The sequence below is a fragment of the Catharus ustulatus genome, chromosome 1, assembly GCF_009819885.2.
Source record: "Catharus ustulatus isolate bCatUst1 chromosome 1, bCatUst1.pri.v2, whole genome shotgun sequence".
NCBI classification, from domain to species: domain Eukaryota; kingdom Metazoa; phylum Chordata; class Aves; order Passeriformes; family Turdidae; genus Catharus; species Catharus ustulatus.
The window spans coordinates 106,617,456-106,640,671 of NC_046221.1; the positions used below are offsets into that span (position 1 = coordinate 106,617,456).

General features: G+C 37.4%; 1 protein-coding gene across 4 annotated transcripts in view; it reads right to left on the reverse strand.

Annotated features, from left to right (window-relative positions):
- GNAL (G protein subunit alpha L) overlaps positions 1-23,216 on the reverse strand; it is a 184,993-nt gene that overhangs the window by 45,952 nt on the left and 115,825 nt on the right. For all 4 annotated transcript variants that reach the window (XM_033068731.2, XM_042779660.1, XM_033068741.2 and 1 more), the window contains exon 5: positions 12,083-12,180. In XM_033068731.2, coding sequence (XP_032924622.1) covers positions 12,083-12,180 — 98 coding nt within the window. The remainder of the gene's footprint in view (positions 1-12,082; positions 12,181-23,216) is intronic.

Genomic DNA, 23,216 nt, shown 5'->3' on the forward strand with positions numbered 1-23,216 from the left:
ATTTATCAAGGATGAAACAAAACACAGTAAAGCAAAGAAATGGATCTGATGTTATTAACAAGTGGAAAGAAAAAAGGGAAATATGCCAGCCACCAAATTTAGATTAAGACCACAAGTAAGTCAGAGGTCTGTGCACTGAAATAGAAGAAAAAAGGCCATGCAAATAAAAATCCAAACATGCTGGATACTGCTCAGAAGAGTTTCAGCCAGAGTTGCAATAACTGTTACACAGGTGTAAGGTGAAAAATTGCCAGAAAATAAGCTTTTATGCTGAAATCTCTCCAAAAGAGTGTGATAGCGAGATATGCCTCTGATTCCATTTCAAGAGAGAAAATGGATAAAACTTCAGTGATGTTGAACTTTTCTTTCATGGATTGGAGAAAGCCAATAAGTCCCGTGAAGAACCCATGATCTTTTTCACAGGTTTTCATGGATTTCTATGGAGATACAGGGAATTACTGAGTGTTGGGCTTACAGAGCACTGTTCTTGTCAGACAATTTTGTAGGAAACTTTTTTTCAGGCAAAGAGAACAGCACCACACATGTTAAAACAGAAACACCTGTCTCAGCGCTATAAGGTCCACACTACAATTTAGACAACTAGACTCAATCAATCCTATTAGAGGCAGAATGAGAGTTTTCACTTGGAAAGCCTTTCCTATTTTTCCTCTGGAGAAAAGTGTAGTTGCGGTCCTAGTCTACTATTGCAGATAACACCCATCTTCTGGAACAATGAGGCAAGATAGAGTAATTTCATGACCATAAGGCGCACCAAACTATAAGGCGCACCCCCGGGAGTTGGCAACTTTCGCAACTTTGTAGATCATATAAGGCGCACCGGACTATAAGGCGCACTTTTTTTTTTGCAGCGAGGAGCCGTGCAGCATGCCACAAAGTAACGAATTACTGGCAGGTGCTCAATTTGCAAACATTTTTCAAAGATCGGTGTAGCCTTTAAACGCAGCCCCAGGTGCCCTCCCTGTGCTGCGGGCCCCAGCACTCCCGCCCGCTTCCGGTGCCGGCTGGCACGGCTCACGGCTCCTGGCTCCCACCGCACGGTCGCGCTGCGTCCCGGCTTCCCCCCGGGCGGCGGCAGCGCCGCTTCTCAGCGCTTTCGCCGCTTTTTGGCGCTTTCCTGCGGCGCTTTCTCGCTGCTGTTTCACTGCTTTTCCGCAGCACTTTTTCGCCGCTTCTCAGTGCTTTCCCGGGGGGCTTTTTTGCCGCTTCTCGGCGCTTTCCCGTGGCGCTTCTTGGCGCTTCCCTGCAGCCCTGCCGCTTCTTGGTTTCCCCCGCCTGGCGGCCGCAGCTCCCACAGTTCCCGACTCCCCCCGCTCCCGTAGGTCCCGGTTCAGCTTGCAGCTCGCACTTCCAGGTTCGCAAATTTCCGAACTTTGCACATCAGATAAGGCGCACCGGACTATAAGGCGCACTTCCGGGTTCGGGGGAAAATTTTAGTCAAAAGGGTGCGCCTTATAGTCGTGAAATTACTGTAATTTTTTTTCCTCTTTTAAGGAATTTTTCCCCTATATTTCAGTTTTTTGTGTTCTTCTGTGTACTTCTGACAACTGCACAGTATCCATACTTATCTCATGTTTATTGTAATTGCCTTTCAGCCAGGCTTGATTGCTCAGAATCCAACTGCATATTTACTCAAGTTTCTGAACGTTCACCTGCGCTGTGCTCTTCATATGGTGCGGAAATAGAAGATCTCACTAACGATGTCTTTTTGGTTGTTTCCAGGATCTTATGTGGTGGTTTGTTTTTTTCCCTCCTCATATCCATTCTGTTCATTTCCATCAGGACATAGGCTAAGCCTCCTCAACATTGTGCAATCCCATACATTTAATATTTGCCTCATTAAAAAGCCATAAGAGACTGAATTCCTGCCAAAAATACTTGATGCTTTATTACTTTTGCTTTATTTGTGAACCCATATTTATTATCTTCGCCCACCTACAATATTCTCTTTTCATCTTCTTTTCATCCTCTAAAAAGGTATAACTTGTTTACCACTTAGTAAAAGCATGCCTAAAATAATTTTTAATCATATTTTAATTCTTCTTTCAACATACAGTATATTATGATGATCTCCCTGACAGAGGAACAGAATGGTGTATTTATAAAGAAGCGAACAGATTTCTATTAGTAAGCTTTAATAGAGGTCTCACCCTTGCCATTTTTACATAACATAATTTGCTGGTTACTACTTCGGAAGTACTATCAGGTCAAAACCCCTAAATTTTGCCTGTGTTGGTTGTGCTCTCTGCACCACAACCTCCCCTGGAGAACTTCCCACCTCGAAGTCAGACCCTACTGACAGGAGCTACCTGCAAATCACAGAGGAAAGGGATGACTAACCAGTGCAGAACACAAGTTAAAGCAAAACGAAACAAAACAAAAACACCAAATCCCCACAAAGAAATAGAAAGACTTCCATGTAGTTAAGAGAAAATGAAACTTGGGGAAACTAGTGACTACATCTGACCCCCTTTTTTTACAAACAATTGTAACAATGCTGATGTAATGAACTATTACTCTAATCAGTTCTGTAGAATGTAGAAAAATGTTCCCTGGCACATGCCTCTTTAGAGAGAAGCTTTTCAAACCCAGGATGTTTGTGGTGAAAAGCAAGTTTATGGCAAACTTGCTGAAAAAAGGGGTTTCTAAGATCCTGACAACGTAAGGAAATAGGACAATCAACTAAACGAATATAGAAGTCATACAGGACCAACAAGTTCCTTTACACTTAAAGCTTATTTCTACATTCCCTGAACAGAATAAACCTTGGTGGCAATATTGCTCTATATCATTCTACTGCTCTTTAACAAACTGTTTTTTACTAATTGCTATAGTAGTGTTGGCAATTACTTTTGACATAGTTGTGCCAATAAATAAGTGGAGGCCAAGAAATTACACCCATGCTGACTATTAAACTTCTTCACAATGTAGTTGGAAGAAAATTTAATAAAGAATAACTATCCAAAATCTGTATCATTTGTCTTTCAGGATGCTAATGCTCAGAACGTAGATCTTCCCAACCTCATCCTTCTAAACCAAAAGAAAGGTAGTGAATCCTTCTTAAAGAAAGACAAAAAACAACAAGGAGGCAAAAGCAGGGAATAAGACATGTAGCAAGAGGTTTTGGTCAGAAAATGTACTTAACAGTTATTCTGATATTCAGTCAAATTAATTCACACAAACAAATATCTGAAAAACAAAACAAAACCAAACCTCCAAGCCTCTCTGTCATATTCATGAAAGAAAACCAAAACTGAAAGGCTGTTCTCAGAAAAACCATACAGCTGACTTCAAGATTCACCTTTCCCTGCATTAGTACTTATATGTGAAAACTGCTTGAACTCATCTTTCTTTTTTGATTACAATCAATGGAATTATCAAGGGAGCAGTAAGAGGAGGCACAACTAATTTTTGAACCAATTCTAAAATTAATGATCTTTCAGAAATTTTATTATTTGGTATGTCCATTAAACAGGATGTCTACTGATAAGTCTTATACTTATTTTCTTTTCCATTGCTTAATTTAGTCTCAAATTAAACATCGGGTAGAACCCCACAATGTAACAAACAATTCTAATTAAATCAGAAAGACTACTTTTACAAAAGACACTACTGAAACAATTTCTCTAAAGTCAAATAAACCTTCGAAAAATTCTGGCAGCATCACTGTTGTCTTGTACTAAAATGAACAAAATTAGCTTTAATTTAGTTATGAGAAGTAGAAAGACACCCTTGAACTGCTTAGTTTCCCAGTCTCATTTGTCTTAAAATTGGGATTATAACCAAACTAATAAATACCAAGACTCAATTTTGGTTTAGTCTGAGGCGTAAAATTTATTTTTCAAGCATAGATGTTTAATCTTTAGACTTTTTCAACACAGTATCAACTGTATTTTATTTTCTTATTTCTTAACTTCTACATTCCACCATCTTTCTTTTTCCAAATCTGTCAGTACAGTGTTAATTTAGAAAAACACAGCCACCCAAACCCTGGCTTCTTGTAGATCCTAACATAAACAAGGCTGTGTACATCTATTAGTGCAGAGGAGCCTGTGTATGCAGTCTGCCCAGTGAGCAGTTTCTTAAGGAAGAAATATGACTCTTGGCCTTTCTTTATCCTGTCATGTGAAACTGACTGCTTGAAAAAAAAAGAAAAACTGTCCATCTCTAAGTGAAAAATATGCATGTGGCATTTAAGAAAACTCAAACATGAAGTGTAAATAATTTAACAGTAACCCATACAACCTACCATTAAATTTTCAATGCTCTTCATTTTTAAGCATTTAACTCACAGTTATTATACAGTTGTAATAAATTTAGTATGTAAACATGCATTTCACAGTAGGTTAGGTTTAAAATAAGAGAATATGGAAGACACTTTTTCTATAGAGCACAGTAAAAAATCCCAAGGACAAAACCTAAACTATATTTGTGTTACATAATGATAAGCTTATTAATAAGGTGATGTATTCTTTAACCACTGAGAACACATGCACATGCAGCAATGAATTGTAAATGAACAGATTGAATTAAATTCTGTAGAAGTGGAATAAATATAAGTGACTCTCAATGTTCCCTGCAATATAATGAAGCTGGCTTTGGTCATAGTTTACTCTTTCTCCCACGCACACACTGGAAGAGTCCTAAACCAAGAACAGCATATAAATAACACCACAACTGACAGAATGACCCACAACTTCCTTCTGAAATCCACTCATAAATCCTGCATGCAGATTCTAGATAACCATCATCGGCAGTCTTACTTCATTTGAAGACATTTTGAGATGCTGACCCTGAACAATGATTCATAATCAGGATTTCTGGAGTTAAGCTGTATCAGCATGTTTACTGTATTTTTTCTTTAACTTGCCAGTAGGAATACACATTTTTTAAGGTTCTCTTTACTGGCAGTTATCAGTACTCTAGATAAGAGCTAAGCTTTCAAGGCAATTTTAAAGTATGCTGATTAACTCCGTATTTTCCTTTCCTATGTTTTAATAAGTACCCGTATGATTTTAATATGCAAAATTCAAACAAATTGTCCCTCAGTGCAGCCCAGTCTTACAGAGATGCCTTTCCTTTTTGCTGTTCAGTATCCCAGACACTGGTCATTTTTGCCAGTCACACTGGCCCACTGTGCCAGTTCACTGATTCGAGCCTGTACCAGCACCTATTCACATCTGTCCTCACTGCTGTGATGCAAAATAAACAGTCTTTTCTCTTTTAATAATAAATGCAACAGAAGGCTCTTTCTTCATTATAAAGGATATTGATGCTTTAAGAGTGTAGATGCTGAGGGTGACACTGAGTGTCTTGGTGCTTCAGCAGTCTTTTACTCAGGCTCGAAAAGCTCTTCAAGTGTTCTATTGCAAACAAAATTGCAACAGCCTGCAGTTTAACTCTGCAGAAAGGATATGGAAAACATATCTCCAAATTAAATACAGGATACTAATAGAGAAAACTAAATGCAGACAAGCTCAGCTGATGGACCTACTTGCAATTCTCCAATTTGCTGAATGGCTCACATTTCCAAAGGAGGCTGAGTTGCTATGTTACACTAACATGTCCTGCACCTATTATTGCCCCGTGTGTGCAAACAGGAAAAAAAATTAGGAAAAACATTCATCAATTGTTCAGGAAAAACTGAAAAATTTGATGACTAAGGAAGGAAAGAACTGTTTCCTCAACAGAATAAAGTCAGCTTTGCTGTATTTTTTCAAAGAAAATTAGCACTGTCTACCAAAACATCTTAAATTAATAAAACATCCTAAAAAGAGTCAAAGTGTACTTTCATGCATCTGTCATACTCTGCCTGGTCTTTAGATTTTATTACTCATTTAATTGATGTTAAGGAATATTTTATGTTTTTCTGCCTTCCACTTTCAACCTTTTTGCTTGTTCTAAAACCACAGGAAACAGACCCAGTCATACACAGAGAAGTACGTGGGAAAATGTATGGTTTAAATTTATGTTAGAGCAGCCCATCTAGGGCTGCTTAAACAGTTCTCCAGTGGTAATTACTTAATAAGAAAAAGTGTTTGTCCCATCAGTTTTAAAAGGCAGAGAAGGTGCTGTGCTTATAGACTACCTTCTATCTTATTTTTATATTTGAGAAGTGTTACTGTCTTTTCTAGGTGTGGAAGGCATTTATGAACTAAAGTGATTTACACATGCCTCTATGCCATTCTGGCTATTTGTGAATGGTAATTTCATACAGTTTCATCCTCCAAACTAAAAATATAAAGGCATTTTGGAGGTTTCTCCAGCAGCTTCTTATTCCATATTGCTGTACTTTTAAGTACTAGTATTATACCATCATGGTCACATTTTGATTACCTAAATTAAGATAGAATTGGTTAAATCTAATAATTTTTGTTTTGTAATGAAGGCAAAAAAGGGGAACAACAACACCAAAAAAATCACAGAAACACATGAAAAGGTTATTTCATAGAATTCCCAGTACATATTTTAAGAAACCACAATTCTGCCTCTTGAGAGTGCGGTCTATTAGTTAGTAAACAGTGAAAAATGCAAGCATTACACACTGGAGAATGACTTCTGTCCTATCTGGCAACCACCTCTGTTTAGAAGACTCATAAGTGAGGCTAAAGTGATTACTCTATGAATATAACCTTTTTTTTTGTTTTGTTTTACTATTAAATAACAATTTAGTGGTTGGCTAAGGTTTATAATTTAGATCAGGTAAGTGGAGAAAACTTATTCATGAATTAACTGACCAAAATTTGCTAAATTAAGCAATGAATTTTTAAGGTTTGAAAGCGATACTGCATGAGAAATCTTAAAAGAAAAAAATGAAGAAACTTTACAATCACAGTGACTTGTTCATACATGAACCAGAATAGATGGAAGAAAACAATATTATAGTTTTCTTGTATGACCATAAAAATTTAGTTCTTAAAATCTCTGAACACGCAACATTTTGAATTAATACTTTACCCTTGTTTCTCTAAGTAAAAACTATTAGTTCTACACTTAACAAGCACTTACCAAATGTAAAAAGAATCACTGCTTTTAAAAATAATGTTCTCTAGATATCAATATCAACAATAATAATAGTGTTTAGCTTAATTTATCATAAATCTATCCATATTTACTTCACTGCCCCTTAGGAAGAAAGAATATACCAGTACACCTGACTGCAATGCCACACTAGACACAAGAAACAGAGAATGCCAAGGTAGTTTTTCTGACCTCAGCCTAGAAGAGGGAATTTAGTGATGACTGTGCATGTCAGCAATTCAGCCTTATGTCTAGAAAAGCGCAAGGCAAGTCAAAAATAAGCTTGATTTTAAGAAGTGCTGCTGTTGAGAAAGTAATTATCTTTTTTCTCACATCAAGATTTGAATCTGTGGACAAAGATTTGAATCTGTGGACAACACCTCAAAGAGTTTTGCTGCTTTTTGTTTTTTTGGTTTTTTCTTTTTTTCAATTACTCCACCTGATACTAGGATAGACATCTCAGAAATCAGTTGAAACCCTTTTCTAGGACAGAAAAATTGCTAAGAAAAAGAACACTGGTGTGTCTTTTCCATCTATATCAGCTCAAATATAAAATCAATTTTCTTTGGCCAAGCTCACATTCCTTGTATTTGCTTTCCTGAGAACTTGCATAATCAAGTTTTATTAGTCCAAACGTAAGAGACCAGTTTAGGCTTTCACACTTAAATATATCAGAAATGGTATATTTTGTCAGGGAAAGCAGACTGGTAGACAAACTAGGACAAAGCACTGTGGTTGAAGGCAAGGGTCCCTTAAATCCTTGGTTTACTTCCTATCCCAAGGAACTCACAGTGAGTTGGGTAAAACCCTTTCCAGCCAGGGCCACTCATGAACACACATGCTGCTATTTCCATGTGAACACAGTGAGACAAAATTCCATTCTGGAACATTCTAATAAACCTGAAAGGAGTCGGTTTTTTATTTCTAACAACAACAGCCTGAGCTGTGTGCGATCTAAAAAGAGAATTGAATGTTCGGCTTCTGTCTTTTTTCTCCCCTTCACAAAGTGCCTAGTTCTGCTGGTCTACTCTTGTGCTCTAATACTACCATCTTTCCCTGGCAAAGTCTGAGCACTGCAAGCATCCCCATACCTTTTTTCTGATCACAGAAACTAAGTTTGGCAAGTCACCCGACAGCTGAGTAGCCAAAACTAAGCTCAATCCTTACTTTATAGAAACAACAGATGAATGTCACCAGACTGGGGGTGCCCAATATCCCCCAAGCATGACTGATGTTCTGAATTGAAATTTTATACCTCTTCAATGCCACATATATTAATTGACTTAAATTTGTGAAGTTTTGAAAGATATAATCAACTCACCAGCTTTTTTTTCTGTGAAATTTTTAATTGAAGGCTATCATACCTGAAAATTTATTTGTTTCAATCTGTTCTATATTTACAGAACTTTGTTGTTCCCTTCCATGGATACAATAAAATTTGGGTATTGGTAACCAGTATGAAGAAACTGAAATATTAAAAATGGAGCTGTATTAATCATATAGGAAACTAACTTTTAGAAAACTGTCCTATAATCACAGGAAAATTTTAATTTCTGCCTGTTGTTTATATACTACACAGTTCAATGCCAAAACTGCTCTAAATCATAATCTGAAAGTCCCATATAGACCTAGAATTTGCTGAATTTAAATTACGTGAATATAAACAAAAAGCACAGTATGAATAGAGGTCAAATAAGTTAGTTAGATGGGACATTTATCATCATTAAACAGAACAAGCCTGCTGAAATCTGTCTAAGTCAAATGGGGACACAACTAAATAAAATCAACTTTTCAAAGTAAGTATCAGTTTTGAGATTAAACCTGAAATTTAACTTGCAAGAAATATTAAATCAGAAAAGAGGGAAAACCAATAACCTGTCAGTTTAATGATATTAATATTGAAGAAATACATGAAGGTCATTAAGGAAAGAAGATGGTTGATGGTCATGCAATAATACCCCCCTTCAAGAATTACATAAATGTCTTTGTAGCTGGTGCTAAAGAACAATCCTGTTCTTTGCTGATCTCTGGTTTGGTCACAGATTAGTATTTTTCACAAATATCACATGATGCATCAACATTATATGTACACTAAATGTATTCCTTAACAATGAAAGAAGTTCAGATATATGAAAACTCATGTAAGAATATTAAAATTATTAAAATGATTAAATGAATGAGAATGAGGGAAAAGCAGGACCTCGTTCTCATTCCCGTGAAGGAACAGTATCCTGATAATTTGAAAGGGCATGGAGGATCAAGGAAAATTAACTTTCAGTATAAAGTAAATAAAAAATTTGCCTCTGTGTCCTTCTACTACCTCTGATTCCAGCAAAATACTTCTCCCATAGCAATAAAGAAAATTAGGTTAACTTTTAAAAATACAGAAGCCCTGTACTGTAGCCAAATTAAACTATTCCAAAATACACTGTATTTGTAACTCATTTAAATAACAGCAAGTTTGGCTGCTGACATTATAATTTCCTAATAATGCTTTTCAGTATTTTTAAGCCAGCCACCCAACTTGTAGTTCAGTAATATTTATAACACATGTTGGGATTTTTTAGGTTTTGCTTTGTGTTTTTTTAAGCTGAGGAGTAGTACCCTACTGATAATGTTCTTTCTTCACTACCAAGCTAAAGATTAGGATTTAGCTGATGGCATGGGATGCTTTCTCCCAAAGCCAGTGTAATGGAAACACTGCAGATGTTTCAAAATCCCACAGAAAGCATGTGTATCAGCATTACACTACTTCCCTTTCCCCTTCACCAGTTAAAGATGACCATGGACAGTTTCTGAGAGAAAAGCCACCAGCTCCTGCTGAGCCAGAAAACAGTATTTTTTAGGTGCACGAATGAACTGGTGGGTGGGTATCAGAACTGGATTTCCAACCTCTGCTCACAGGCTGTCAGTTATGAGGAGGATGTAACCCCCATTGCCCTGACAAACTCCATCCAATGCTAGCTCAGAAATTTTCTTATGGGTAGAGGGACAGGCAAATGTTGGGTGTCAAGATTATGTTTTAGTGTTTTAAATCATCAATACCTGTGAGAAAAAGGTTTTTTGATCAGATCAGTGATCCAGCTGTACCTGAGTTTCAAGTTTCTGCTCAAAGACCAAAAGTGTGTAAGCAAGGATAAATCATTCAGCTGTTAACATTTTCAGGTAGATCATGACATGAAAAGCACAGATACACTCAAGGAATATTTAAGAATCAAATGATACTTCATAAAGGGTCTTGAAAGTGAAGAATTATGCAAGTATACTCACTACTATAACAAATAATCTTAGAATAAAGGAAAAGTGAGCCAGTTAGAAGATATTGAGGGAAGAAACAGAAAAACTATTAAACTATTAAACCTAGAAAACCTATTAAACTTCCTTTAACCCTTTACAGAGAATAGGTAGTAGGATTTAGTTTTATGTTCTAAGACAGCGGACTTAATTCTAGGTCCAGTTTTTTCCTCATTTGTGTTTTGGTTTTGGACACAACATGGGACCTAACACTCTTCCTGTCAAAGCCTGTAGATAGGCATATTTTTTTTTAAAGGGAAAGCACACTACCATTAGCACTATAATTTGGTTTTGTCTGGCCCTTTCAGCACCATTTTTCAAAGTAGAACTGTGAGACACATTGACTCTTACTGATAACAGAAGTAGGGTTCACATTCACGCATTTTCAATATGTACTGTTTTTCTATTTTCTTGGTCTGATGTTTTATTTGAGTTTGTGAATACATAAGATAAACAGCCAGTCTGCACTTTTCAGCAAGCACAACTCAGATCTGTACTATGGTGGTGGTGAGTGAGGGCAAAGAGGAAACCCACTGATTACAATCTAGGACAACTGTCTAAGTCTCTCTGTGTACAACCACTGCTTTAATTTCCAGTTACTCTGGACTGTAGCAAATGCCAAGGTTTTGGTAAACGCACTGAGGTCAAATCAGTTCCTTAATGCACATATCTAATTTTCCCTCACTTCCACGTGCTGATGAATCATTTTTTCCCAAAAATGGTCAGGAAAGAGGGAAAATAAACTATGGCCTGCAACACTGAAATTCCCCACTGTGGCAGAAGCACGAAAAGTCCTTTTGTGACACAGACCTATTCCTGTGCCTCAGACTCAGCATTGAGAGCAGAGAGGAGAGAAAAATAAAACATTGAGTGTAAGAACAGACTTGTGGCATTGCTGCTGACCATACTGCCAATTAGACAAATCATAACACATTGAAGCATGTTCTCTGAAAACCCTAAATCACATATCAGCAACTGTATGAGTATATATGTTCGCAAGAGTAGTTCATATGAAATGCATATTTTCGAAGGAAATCTAATTCAGACCTGTATTAACTATTCAGGATGGCTGAGTTTGTAGCACTTGCAGTGTTAACAGACTATTTGTTGATTAACAGGTTTTCATCACTGCACTATCTATTTATGATTGGCACCTTCACAATCTACTTCTCAGAACATTTTTGACCAGACTGAACCTGTTTACATATTTTGACTGTGTTAGGTACATGTCTACCACTTCACTTGGAGGATAGAATACCAAATGTACCACTGTCTTTAATTAAATATTGCTTATAATTTTTTCCACCTAGAAAATATATTAGTAATGCAGGTATGCATCTGGTTATGTAAATGTCTCAGAGGTTTTAATGGAATGCTAAAAGAAAGAGCAATTTCAGCACTGTCTGGGTCTCAGAATTTTAAACAAAGGATTCTCTTTAGATTGACTCAACATTTTTCCAGCTCAATAGTTTCAATTGAAATGATTTTATGTAAATCAATTTTGAGTGGAATAAAGATACTTAAAGTTATCTGATTTTTCATAATTTTCTTTATTAGATGCAAATACTTAGTTATATAATACTGGAAAACTATGATAATAAATTAATTTTGCTATACATGCTCCACCTAAACAGAGAAAGAAAACATTAATTCCTACATTGCAAAGATCCTGAATCTCACTGATACATTTTCTAACTTGTTACAGACAATCACATTCTTGGCTATAAATTTCATAAAAAGAAATACTTACTACTGCGCACAGTCAATCAGTTGATATTCGTTTGACCTCTCGAAGCATGCCTTTACACCTTCATCATCCCAGAGCTTTTTTGCATGTTCAAAGAACTCCTGAAAATTGGAAATGAAATAAATCAGAGAACATTGCTCAGTTTTTTCAATCCCCAAACTGTGCTGTTCCTTCCCCCAATCTTTATGTTTTGCAAAATGATAGATTATACACTTACAGAAGAAAAGCTATAAGCATTTATTAGCAAAATGGCAATAAAATATACAAAACATATGGCTGCTGAGAGTTTCCAGAACAAGATATATAATGAAGACTGTCTTCAAAATTCATGCCAGTCCATATATAAAACTTACTGTAAGTACAAGTTACCTAGAAGCATGTTTACTTAATTTTTAATTGAATTTATGCTTCTGTCATGGAAAAGGCATAAAAGTGATGCAAAAAGCCGCTCAGCTATAAACATTAGCTTTCCAGAGAAAGAAACTGTAACTTTAAAAAGATTGTGCAATTTTTCCTGAAAAACACAACTTTCCGCTACTTGGTATTTTCTCATGCAATATAATAATTTGATTGCATGACTTTCAGAGTCTTTGCTCAACACTGCATCCTCCAAAGAGCTGCCTGGCACAACTTGCTTTTCCTAGCAGTTAATCCCAGGCTACCCAATCCAGAAGTATCTGCCAGCAAGCTTAATTCAGAATTATTTGAAAGAGGAACCAAAGCTGTTGTTGGTGCCGGTGAAGCCACAGCCACACACATACAGAGAGGTAGGTCCAACCCTGCCTGCTTTGTTTCTCCAGCCCCAGCTCTAGAGACTCAAGGATCCAGCTTGTTTTAAAGCTAGGAGTCCATTTTATGTTATATCATCACTGGAAAGTGACACTGTAACAGAGTTTTTCCAGCTACATCGTTCTAAATTCAAATGAAGCATGTTTAGATGAATTAGTATTTCCTTTATTTTATGGTTCTTTCCTCCCTTGAACAAAATTGTTAAAGCAATACGTCAACTCAAACACAGAAGTTGTTTTCTTAACACCTCAACACTGCTAATAAATCACTGGAGTCCTTTGGTTAGTCACAAATTTGTGAAACCTAACAAATTGCTTTTCCACAGTTCAATTTGGCTCTGTGTAAAATGGGTGTAATACTACTATTCACTTCATGATTCTGTCAAAATTTTGCATAAACATCTGAATTCTGAAACTTTTCTGAAATTGCTTGCCAGTCTCTCACCCTATGTTTTCAGGACTAAAAACCTTGTGTTGTTTTTTTTTTTTTTTTAACCAACTATACCATGCACAATGTAGAAAGACGGAAAATTCCATTCTCTATGAAGTTTTGAAAATGTTACAGAAAAGAAGATATTAAAGTAGGCATGAGAAACCTTTGCAGAAAGTCTTGGATGAAGAGAGGAAGCAACACTATATATTGGCAGCTGCTTATACTGCCCTTGAAATTTATTTCTTCACTTGGTGAGGACATTATTATTTAGCCTTTGTCATTTTAATAATTTATGCAATGATTGTTCTAAATCTGTAGATCCACCTTTTGAAATGATGCTACAGCTATTATAAACTCTCTGATCCTACAGCAGAAAAAAGCAAAAACAAGCTCAAGAAAGGACAAGATATCAAACTAAAGTAGAAGGAGAAAGCCAACACACATAAGACAGAGCATGACTATAAGAAAAAGAAAGAACTGGAAAAGTAAAAATGATAAATATCAGAAACTATGGAACATTCCTGAATGCCTCTCAATTGCTGGCCTCTTTGGCCAAAGAAAAGCACTGCCTTCTCAGCAGATGGAGTGAAGTGTCAGGTCCTAAGGCAGAAGGAGCCAGCCCTAAAGCATCTCCATCCCCTCAGTGTTCCCATCCTTTTTTCCCACAGGCACTCACTGCTGCAGGTGTGGGGTCTGAGCACAGTGTGGCTGCCTTCTCCTTCTCCCCATCCAGGATGGGAATTCCCACCCATCCCGAAAGCCATCTCTAAGGAGAAGAAACATGGAAAAACCATTCAGCCCCACAGAGGCTACAGGAAGGGGAGGGAATGAGGAAGAGGTCAGAGTAAAGGTATCCTATTCTGAAGGGTGGGATGGATTGAGAGATCAGTTGAAAATGTAAATAACAAAGTAAATAAGCAAACAAACAAATAAATAAATAAAGTTGCATAGCTATAGTGGTTCGTTACTTCTGCTTTTACATCCTCTGTATGAGCTTTATTTACTCTTTAAAAATCTCTTCTGAAAAAGAGGCAATAATTTCACCTCAGCTTCTTGACACCCTACAAATATGTTATAAATACAGGGTTTCCATATCATATGCTTCAAATATTTCCACCTGACCATTATGTCTCAAAGCAGTCTATTTAAAATGACTTGCAGACTTCTAGTCCTAAGCAAATCATATAAAACAGAGCAAATATACTTCCCTCATTAGAATGTACCGATCTACTGCAGAGGAGTACACTTGATTGCAAATTGCCTCCCACACAGCTAGCTACTCGATCCTTCCTTCCCAGGTGACTAAAGCCTTCCAGAAAAATCCTGTTTCATTTCAAGGTGCCAAGCACCATGATCCAACTTCTCACTTGCTTTTCACCCTTCTCTCATTTGCTGTAAGTTCCTCAGTATTTTTTCTGCTCATCTACATAAGGCCCCCCATAGCAAGCACAGAGGAGGATTCTGCACATGACAAACATGTCTGGGTGCCAGCCCCCTCTCCATCACAGGGAACATCCAGACAGAGGTTACCACATCAGTTTCAACCCTTGCAATCAAGACCTTTCTGCCTGAGCAGCCTTCCAACAATCACTCCCCTCCTCTCAATCCTTAAAACTTACTTCTATGAATCCCAATGCTTGTCACTTCTTCCTCCTGCTGTAGCCACATTGTGGCCACCTCAATGGCAATCAGACTCTGGTGTGGGCTTTGGGCTCTGCCTGCCCTGCAGCACCTGCTCTGGCGCTGCAGTATCCTTGGGGTGGCAGCAACAATTGACAATTCCTGTCATGCGGAAAAGCCAAAATAATTCAAAGAACAGAGAATTCATCTTTGCTCCAGCTAGTAAGGGAAGATGGACTAAAACATTTTAAAATGCTGCCTTAGGTCAGGAAAACACAAATAAGGCTTTTAAGAGTAAGCTGTGACCATAGTAGCTTACATTCTGAGTTGGTCAAACTAAGATTTTCTTAAAGGTGTGACTCCTGGAAAGTGGCTTTACAGCCCTTAGAAGTCACAAACCAGGTCCTTTAAGAAACCTTGACTGGGACAGAAATCAGGGACATGGTAAATCACTCTGGTAATCCGATGCACTGTGTTTTGCAAGCACATGCAGTTGACTTCTACCAGATCAAAGTTACCAAAATCTACTAAAAATATTTATCATACTGAAGAGAACCAGGAAATAATGTTCTGTGCCTGAAAGCAGAAAACCACCTACATCATGACCAAACAGAACAGCTGCTTTAAACAAACTCTTCCTTAGGGATGAAGGCACCTATTAATATACATATAAAATAAAACAATCAATATATTTTTAATGTAGTATTTTAATTGGAGTTTTAAAGAAGTAAATTATAATGCTTTAGATCTCGCTAGTTACAAGTGTCATGAATTGCAGGTACTTTTTACATTGCACACATTAATTTACACCATTTATCTAAGAATTTTTAGTGACCACTAGACCATACAAAACCTTGATGTGATATTTGAATGTCATCAAAATGAAGATGTGACACGCAACATCTCAAATATTTATTAATATAAAACTATTTTGAAATTTTCCACTCTTCTTGAGACAATCCAAAACCTCAGCTCTGCATTTCTGAACCTCCTTCTCACTAGCAGATACATTTTGCTATAAATAATCACATGTCATCCAAAAATCATGAGAGCCAAAAGCAGGTTATGATTACTTTTGAATTTTCAGAAGAAAATAAGCTCAGATGCACATAAACGTAAAAACACCCTGAGCTGATATCACTGATCTAAACAATAGGCTATTTTTAGTGTGTTTTGAAAGGTCTCGTAAAAATATTTTTACTCACCTAATTCAGGGAAAAATTTCCTGATTCAATGTATTCCCATACATAGCATTCCAAGAAAACAATACAGGTAACAAATGCAATGTACTACAGCTATGCTTCAGGGTGCTATTTTTCAACTTTGTCTTACTAGAAGTTACAGTCTGGTCTAGAAATGCAATTTCCCTTATTTTGGAAATAAACTTATTTACTGGTAGGTTACCTTAGAAACCTCCTCCCCCTTATAACTCCTACAAAAAAAATTCAAGTAGCTAAGAAATGGACTTGTTTCACTTTTATATACCTAAATTTGGAATAAATACTAGTGATGATTAAACAATTACAAATCTTCATGAACAGATCTTCAAGTATCTTGAAAAAAAGAACTTTACAAACTACAAAAGTTCATGTTAGGTCAGGAATACAATTTTTATTCTACTAAGATTCTTTCTGCCTTCCTTCTGCATGAAGCATAAATTTAATAGCTATCCTGATATCACCTTTCAGTCTCCCAGTAAGTGGAATGTAGAAGGCTCCATCCAGAGCCATATTTTCTACTTCTGTTAGTATATTGTAAACATGAAAACAACTGCTTAGATCAATGTGAAGTCAATTTCCCTCAAGCCAAAATTTATGCTCTTATTCTCCTAAGGACTGTCAGGACTGTAAGACAATTCCTCATCTAAAACACAGATTAAAACTGTCTGATTACCTGACAACCACTTAAAGAAGTGTCAAATGTTACACATTTTCATAGTTCTGCCATTGTGGGTGTGAAATGAAGTCATCACTTCTATTCTGAATTTCAGTTACTACTTCTTCTCTCAAGTACTTAACCAAACAAAAAGTAAATCACACAATACATTAAAAATTCCCACCTAACACCTCCCCAGCTTCCAGTGCCAACTACAGTGCAAGATGATCCAGAGAATTAATTCACACAGGAAGGGAGCTATGTGCCTCCCTACCGAGCAGGGTACTTTTACCTCCCAATGCATAGTGCAGGGGTTATGTGTATAAATACACATACAGGCAGTCCCAGTCTCGCATCCACTGAACTATGGAAACATTTTGTGGAATAAAACAGTGACAACTGATGGGAAACATTGTAATTACCATAAGAATGAAACCTAGTGGAGTCAAATGAAGGATGTATGGGTAAACTACCTGCAGGATTTTCTAAATGTGGCACGTTTGACTCGGCAATTCAAACAATACCCCTCGAAGCATCTTTTTCTCTACCAAATCTGAGGTTAAAACCAAACCAGATCCATCAGTCTGCAGCCCAAGTCACAGAGTATGACAGCAACAGCAAACAGCAGGATGCTGTGCTGTTACAGCAGAAGACAGACAGACACGTGGTGTGGGAGAAGTGGCTGGGAGGAAGAACTGTAACCTAGCACTTTCATCTCTTCCCGCAGAGCTGTGAGGAAGCCTTTTTCCATGCGGTGCCCAGGGGATGATCAAAGTGACTGCACCGTGGGTGATGGGAAGCTCAGCCAAGCTCTCCCTCATGTTCCAGAAACCTTCACAGCTCCTGGGGCTGTCTGCTGCCGCCCTGGCAGGCACCACAAATCTGGTCAGTGTATCAATATTCTGTTGGGTTTTGCAGCGTAAACCTTGCAAAGTAACAGAAAAATGGCAATTTTTAAAAGTTTCTATTTGAGCCAAGTAAACATCTGGAATTTAACGTTACGAAGCAAAAACTACTTTTGTGGATCCTGGACTCTCATGTAAGCCTCTACAGTCTCTGCTCACTGTAGACAGTCTCCCCATTTTGAGAGCCTGACTTTAAACTTGAATCCTAACCCAGCGTTTAACTGAGGTGGTTGTAAACTGATCTTCTAAGAAACCTGCAAGAAACAGCGAGTGAAAATCTGCCCCAGTGACTCCAATTATCACTGGTTTGCTTGTACCAAGTGTAGCAACTAATTTCTATTAAAATTGCTCTTCATCCCCAAACATCTACTGAGTACAAATGCAAGATGTGTCAACAAAAAAAAAAAAAAAAAAATGGCTTTAATGATTGGGTGAACTACAAGGTAAGGCACCCAAGAGAGAAGGAAGCCTGCTTAGTTACCTCTTTCACAAACAAGTACTGCCTCTTGATAATCAACCTCTTGTTTATGAGTTAAAAGTGTCCCTTATGGCTCAGTCACCTCTCCTTAATCCTTTATGAAATGTTCTGCCTAACAAGGGAGCTGTTTTGCTGTAGGTATACAAAATGCAGCTGCTCAAACTCCTAATGTCTGTAATGAAGATAGGCAAACAGTTACAATTTAAAAACAAAAGCAGAATACATAACTTGAACTTCCCCAACAGTAGCGTTGTCAAAATCTTCATTTGCACCAAAGCAATAGCACAAGAAACACCGCAACCATGTAGGGAGAGGTGGCCAACTGGCACGCAAGGACCAAGCTCAACAGTAGGGTTCAGATGTTCCTAAAGCACCTGCACTTACAGTAGATTAATTATACAGAAACTTTTAGGAAAAGTACCTCCACCCCCTGCAAAGTATTTTCTGTTGTAATTTGTGGGTGTGCAATAATCAATGCAATTACTCTGCTAGTTAGTGACTCATTCAGATAGGCACAGCAGCAGTTTGGCCTCTAACCCTCCTCCAAGACCTAATTTCAGATCCATCAAAGAGAATTACAAGATAATACATCCAGATCTACATCCTATCTATTTTCATTGGAATTATTTTGCCTTTTTTTAAGGCCAGATGCAACAGTCTTCAAGCATGATCAGTCTGCACTAAGCATAACTTCAACTCATTAGAGTTGAACATGGGAGGATGGCAAATACTGCCTTCACAGAGCACAACCTGTGTTGGGACATCTTACATTCCAAGGGAAAAAACCTAGTATATTAACTCCTAGGGGAATCTTATCTGACTTGCAAGTATAAAGAAAGAAGCCAACAAACAGCACTTATAAATCTATAGAAGCATACAGTTACCACATGCCACCGTGTAATACCATTAGACAAAATGTATCAATTGTGGAGCTCACCAACAGTGTTCAAAAACCTCGCAATCAGCAGAGATAGATTCTACATCCCCTTCTTGAAATATTTCTGTGACTTCACTTTTAAGCTCTTACTCTACACTAAACTTCCAAGAAGTGTGCGCAGCTGAGGGATCAGCCTGATCGCCCTAGCAGTTCTATTTCTGCCTGCTGGAAACATGTTCCATCTGCCATCTTATTTTATAGAAATCAACAAGTTCAACTTTCACAGATCACAAAACTCATCTGCAAGGTCTGAGAAATATATTAATACATGGTTCAAACTTGTATCTGTCAAACACTAAAAAAGGGTCTGAAATGTCTTTAGATCATACTAGCAAAATGATAAGATTGATTTTGTGTTTTCATAATATTTTGAGACCAGTGCTGTGGTTTGGATAGGCTTTGCAAATAAGAATACCTTATAAGTCAAAGAACGGTTTCATGTTTTTCCTTCGCTACCTGTTAAATAGCAGAGCTCTTTTTCTGAGCTAGACAACAAAACTTTTACCATACTAAAACCAAAAACCTCTGATTCAGTCTTCTAGATTCCATTTTAACTGTGTACTTCAAGTTTCAGTCTGTTCAAATCCTTGAACACTGCTGCCTACCTGCTATTTTAAGGGGCCACCAAGCTCTCAACTAAGAAAAGGAGAGATAATTTAAGCAAATTACTTAGTGTATATAGTGCCTAAAAATGTGGCAAGGATGGAAAGCTCACATTCTTTTCCTTGAAATTATGCTGGTTTCGGAAAGTCAGGACCTCTCCTAGAGTGTACATAAAAGCTCTTCATTAAAAAAAAAAAAAAAAAGCACCTCTCAAAATATTTGTGAGAGCAATTAAAGATGCATTACACAATCTTACAACATTGCTGCCCTTTCTATTTCTGAAGCACTTGCGAAAAGAAAAATGTAGGTACTGTTATAATTCCCTCAAGGAGAATTTTTTTGTGGACAACAGATGATGACAAAGCATGAAATTAATTGCAAGTGCTGAAGAAGATGCAGAAAGAATGAAAAATATGTAACGACTTGACAAAAAATCGGGAGCAGGTGATTTATCCCTGTTACCAAAATGCTGCTTACACAGTTGTCTTTGTAGAGCACTGAGCCTTGAAACTGGAAAAATTACTGAAAAACACATGATCTGTACGTCACCTGTACTGGGAGATGTTTGCTTGCTGTTTATTTATTGAAAGCAATAACAGCACCATGAAAATGTACAGATTCTGTATGCCAAAATTTGTTTCTTAAACTGACTAGGTAAGACTAGAGAGAGCACAGTCCATGTGGAATAAAGCATGGCAAATCAGCCCACAGCACTTTCGTTACTGCTTCTGGTTCTGCAATCATTAAACTCCTGTGCCTTTGCAATGAACACCATATTAAATTTTAAGTCAATATAACATCCAGTCAGTGAGTATGTACAAATCACTCTGCAACCCTTGACAAAGGGACTGTTACAGAATTGAGAGGTGCTGCTGTTAAACACCTACTATAAAGTCGTAAAATTGAGGCATTTCATGAGGAAATTGAGGAAAGAAATATTATCAAGAATTTTATTTTCAAAACACTGGTCAACAACAAGAACTTACATGCTGTAACATGGCAGAATTGGATCCGAATCCTCCCCGATTATAAATCTCAAGTAGCATTGTATAAGATCACATTTTGCATTAGCTGTATAGTAAGGCAATCTTCTATTCCATGCCACAATATATTTGGGCACAAATCAGTACAAAAAAATGGAGATTCTCCAGTGGATTGTTATTTCACCAAGTAGTGAATACCATGAAGCTAATTCTCACCTGCTGCTTTGAAGAGATAAATCTAAATGTCCACTTTGTCACCTTTTGATACTGAGAACCTGACCCCCTATTCAAGTTCCTTTCAGCCTTTCTTACAAGTCTGCCTCTGTTGTCATTACTCTGAGGGTAGGATCTCCCCCAACGAAGTCAAACCAGTGGAGTACAAGGCTGAGGGGAGGCAGCTCTTCCCTGTCCCCAGGCAGCTCTCCTGTCCTGCCCCTAGGGAACCCCTGCTGCTTCTGTAAATACAGTTTCAGAGTGAAGACAAGAGTCCAGGGAGCTCTACAAACACAGGACTGCAGCCTGTAATTCTTCCAGTACAAGAAGTTTCTACTACTCCCCGCTTCAACTGTTTTCCTTAACCCAGTTTTGAAGGTCATACATCAAGGAACTATTTCATGCTCTAATATGCACTTTATTATTTGTAAGTGATTTCCTACCAGACAAGTGGTTTGCAAGGACAGAGAACTCTCATTTCCTTTTATAGATTTGATTCGGAAATAAATGCTGGCAACATCATGTGACAAACGGGCAGCATCCACAACTTTAGCGACTCTCATAATTGTATCAGAAAGTAATGGAAAAGCCAGTCTGCTGCTGTCAGATCTATTTAGCCTCCTACTCCTCTGCCCAAGTTTTATCTAAATTCTTCACCATTATCTCTCTTCTTTTGACACTTCTTCCTGTCCTTATCCATGTGCAAAAACCTAGCTTCAGCACACTAACTTACTCATTTGTAAATATTTATAATAGTAGGAAAAGGCAATACAAGTCTTTACTACATCTCTGTGGCTAAACTAAATTGAGTTTCAGGAAACTTCTTCTTCTAATTAACAACAAGTATAGATATATGTATACAGGTAAGGATTTCCTCTGAAAAGCAAAAACATGTCTTTTCTATCTGATATTTGTTCCTTTTTAGTACTGGGAAATGACTGGATACAGCTGCATGAACTAGTACTTTTGACTATCTGAAAGTAATATATTCTAAAGGAATCCCATAGTTCCAAGATGTGCTTACAACGTTTATGGATGCAGAATTACTCTATCTTATTATTCACTAAGATTAAGGTATCTAAATAAAGCTATGAGAAGTAATACAAGTAAATCTTAGCTGCAATTTATATAATTTCAACATTCTTCTAATGCCAGTTTCCACAAATCTAGTGCTGATGAGCCCTAGAAATCAACCTTTTCAAACTAATTTAGAAGAAATTTAGCTAGCAACTTCAGAAAAGTAAAATTTTTAGTTCCTACCATTTGATTCTCAACTTCCATTCTGAAGAGTACACAATTTTCAAGAACTATGATAATAACATCCTAACATGTACAACATGGAAGGAAGGTATATACAGTAACAATTGTTGAGGCATCAGAAGCTAAGCATTTTTTTCTTAGCCTGTAAATATTTTTACCACTCAGAAACAGCTTAGAAGTCAACAGAAATAGGAACAAAAATCTGTGTCTTTACGAATATAGATGACTAGATGGGCAACTTGTGGATGGGAAATTCTGTTGGAATTCAGAGCTGAAAGTCACTAAGGGGGCCCAACTGTTTGGGATGTAGATGTTTCCAGGGTACCTGAAAAAATACTTTATAGAGCTTAAGATAGCCTCTTCCCTTTTTTCCCAGTCTTTTATTTACTATTTGCTGCAGGATTATTTCTCACTTCAAATGCAATCTAACATGAAAGTTGCTAATCAATATTGTAAACAGATGATTAGTGTCTTATGATTGCCAAAGAACTGTTAATGAATCTCAACAAATGATGCTGAAGCAGGGACATGAGGTAAAATAATTGAATTGAGGGTGCTAATAAAATTAGGTAATTCCTTCAGTTTAAAAGGCAAATATTGCCAAAGCTCCTTAAACAGAAGGAAATAATTTACACTTGTCTCAGAAATGATAGGAAATCTATTTCTTTGGATTAATTAAAATCAAACTGCCACCAACTGCAGCACTGCCTACCTGAAGTAAAACACAGAACTTGTGAGTTTGAGGTCATTGATATCGGACCCTTCCAACCTGCAACAACTGAGGTGAGACTCCAAGAAGCCTCCCTGCATCTTCTCTCCCTTCTCTTTCCTTCAGGTACTACTTGGCTACAGAGCCTGCCAGAGCCACCACCAGCCCATCGGCAACCTCCCTGCAAGATGAGTGGTTGCACAGTAACAAAAAGGACCTGCTGGACATTGCAGCTGGGGAACAAATTTAATTCAGCTGGATATGGAGAGAAAACCTGACAGATATGTGCTAGTTGTGAGTGAGGCCTTGAAACAATGTGAAGACAAGTCAGAC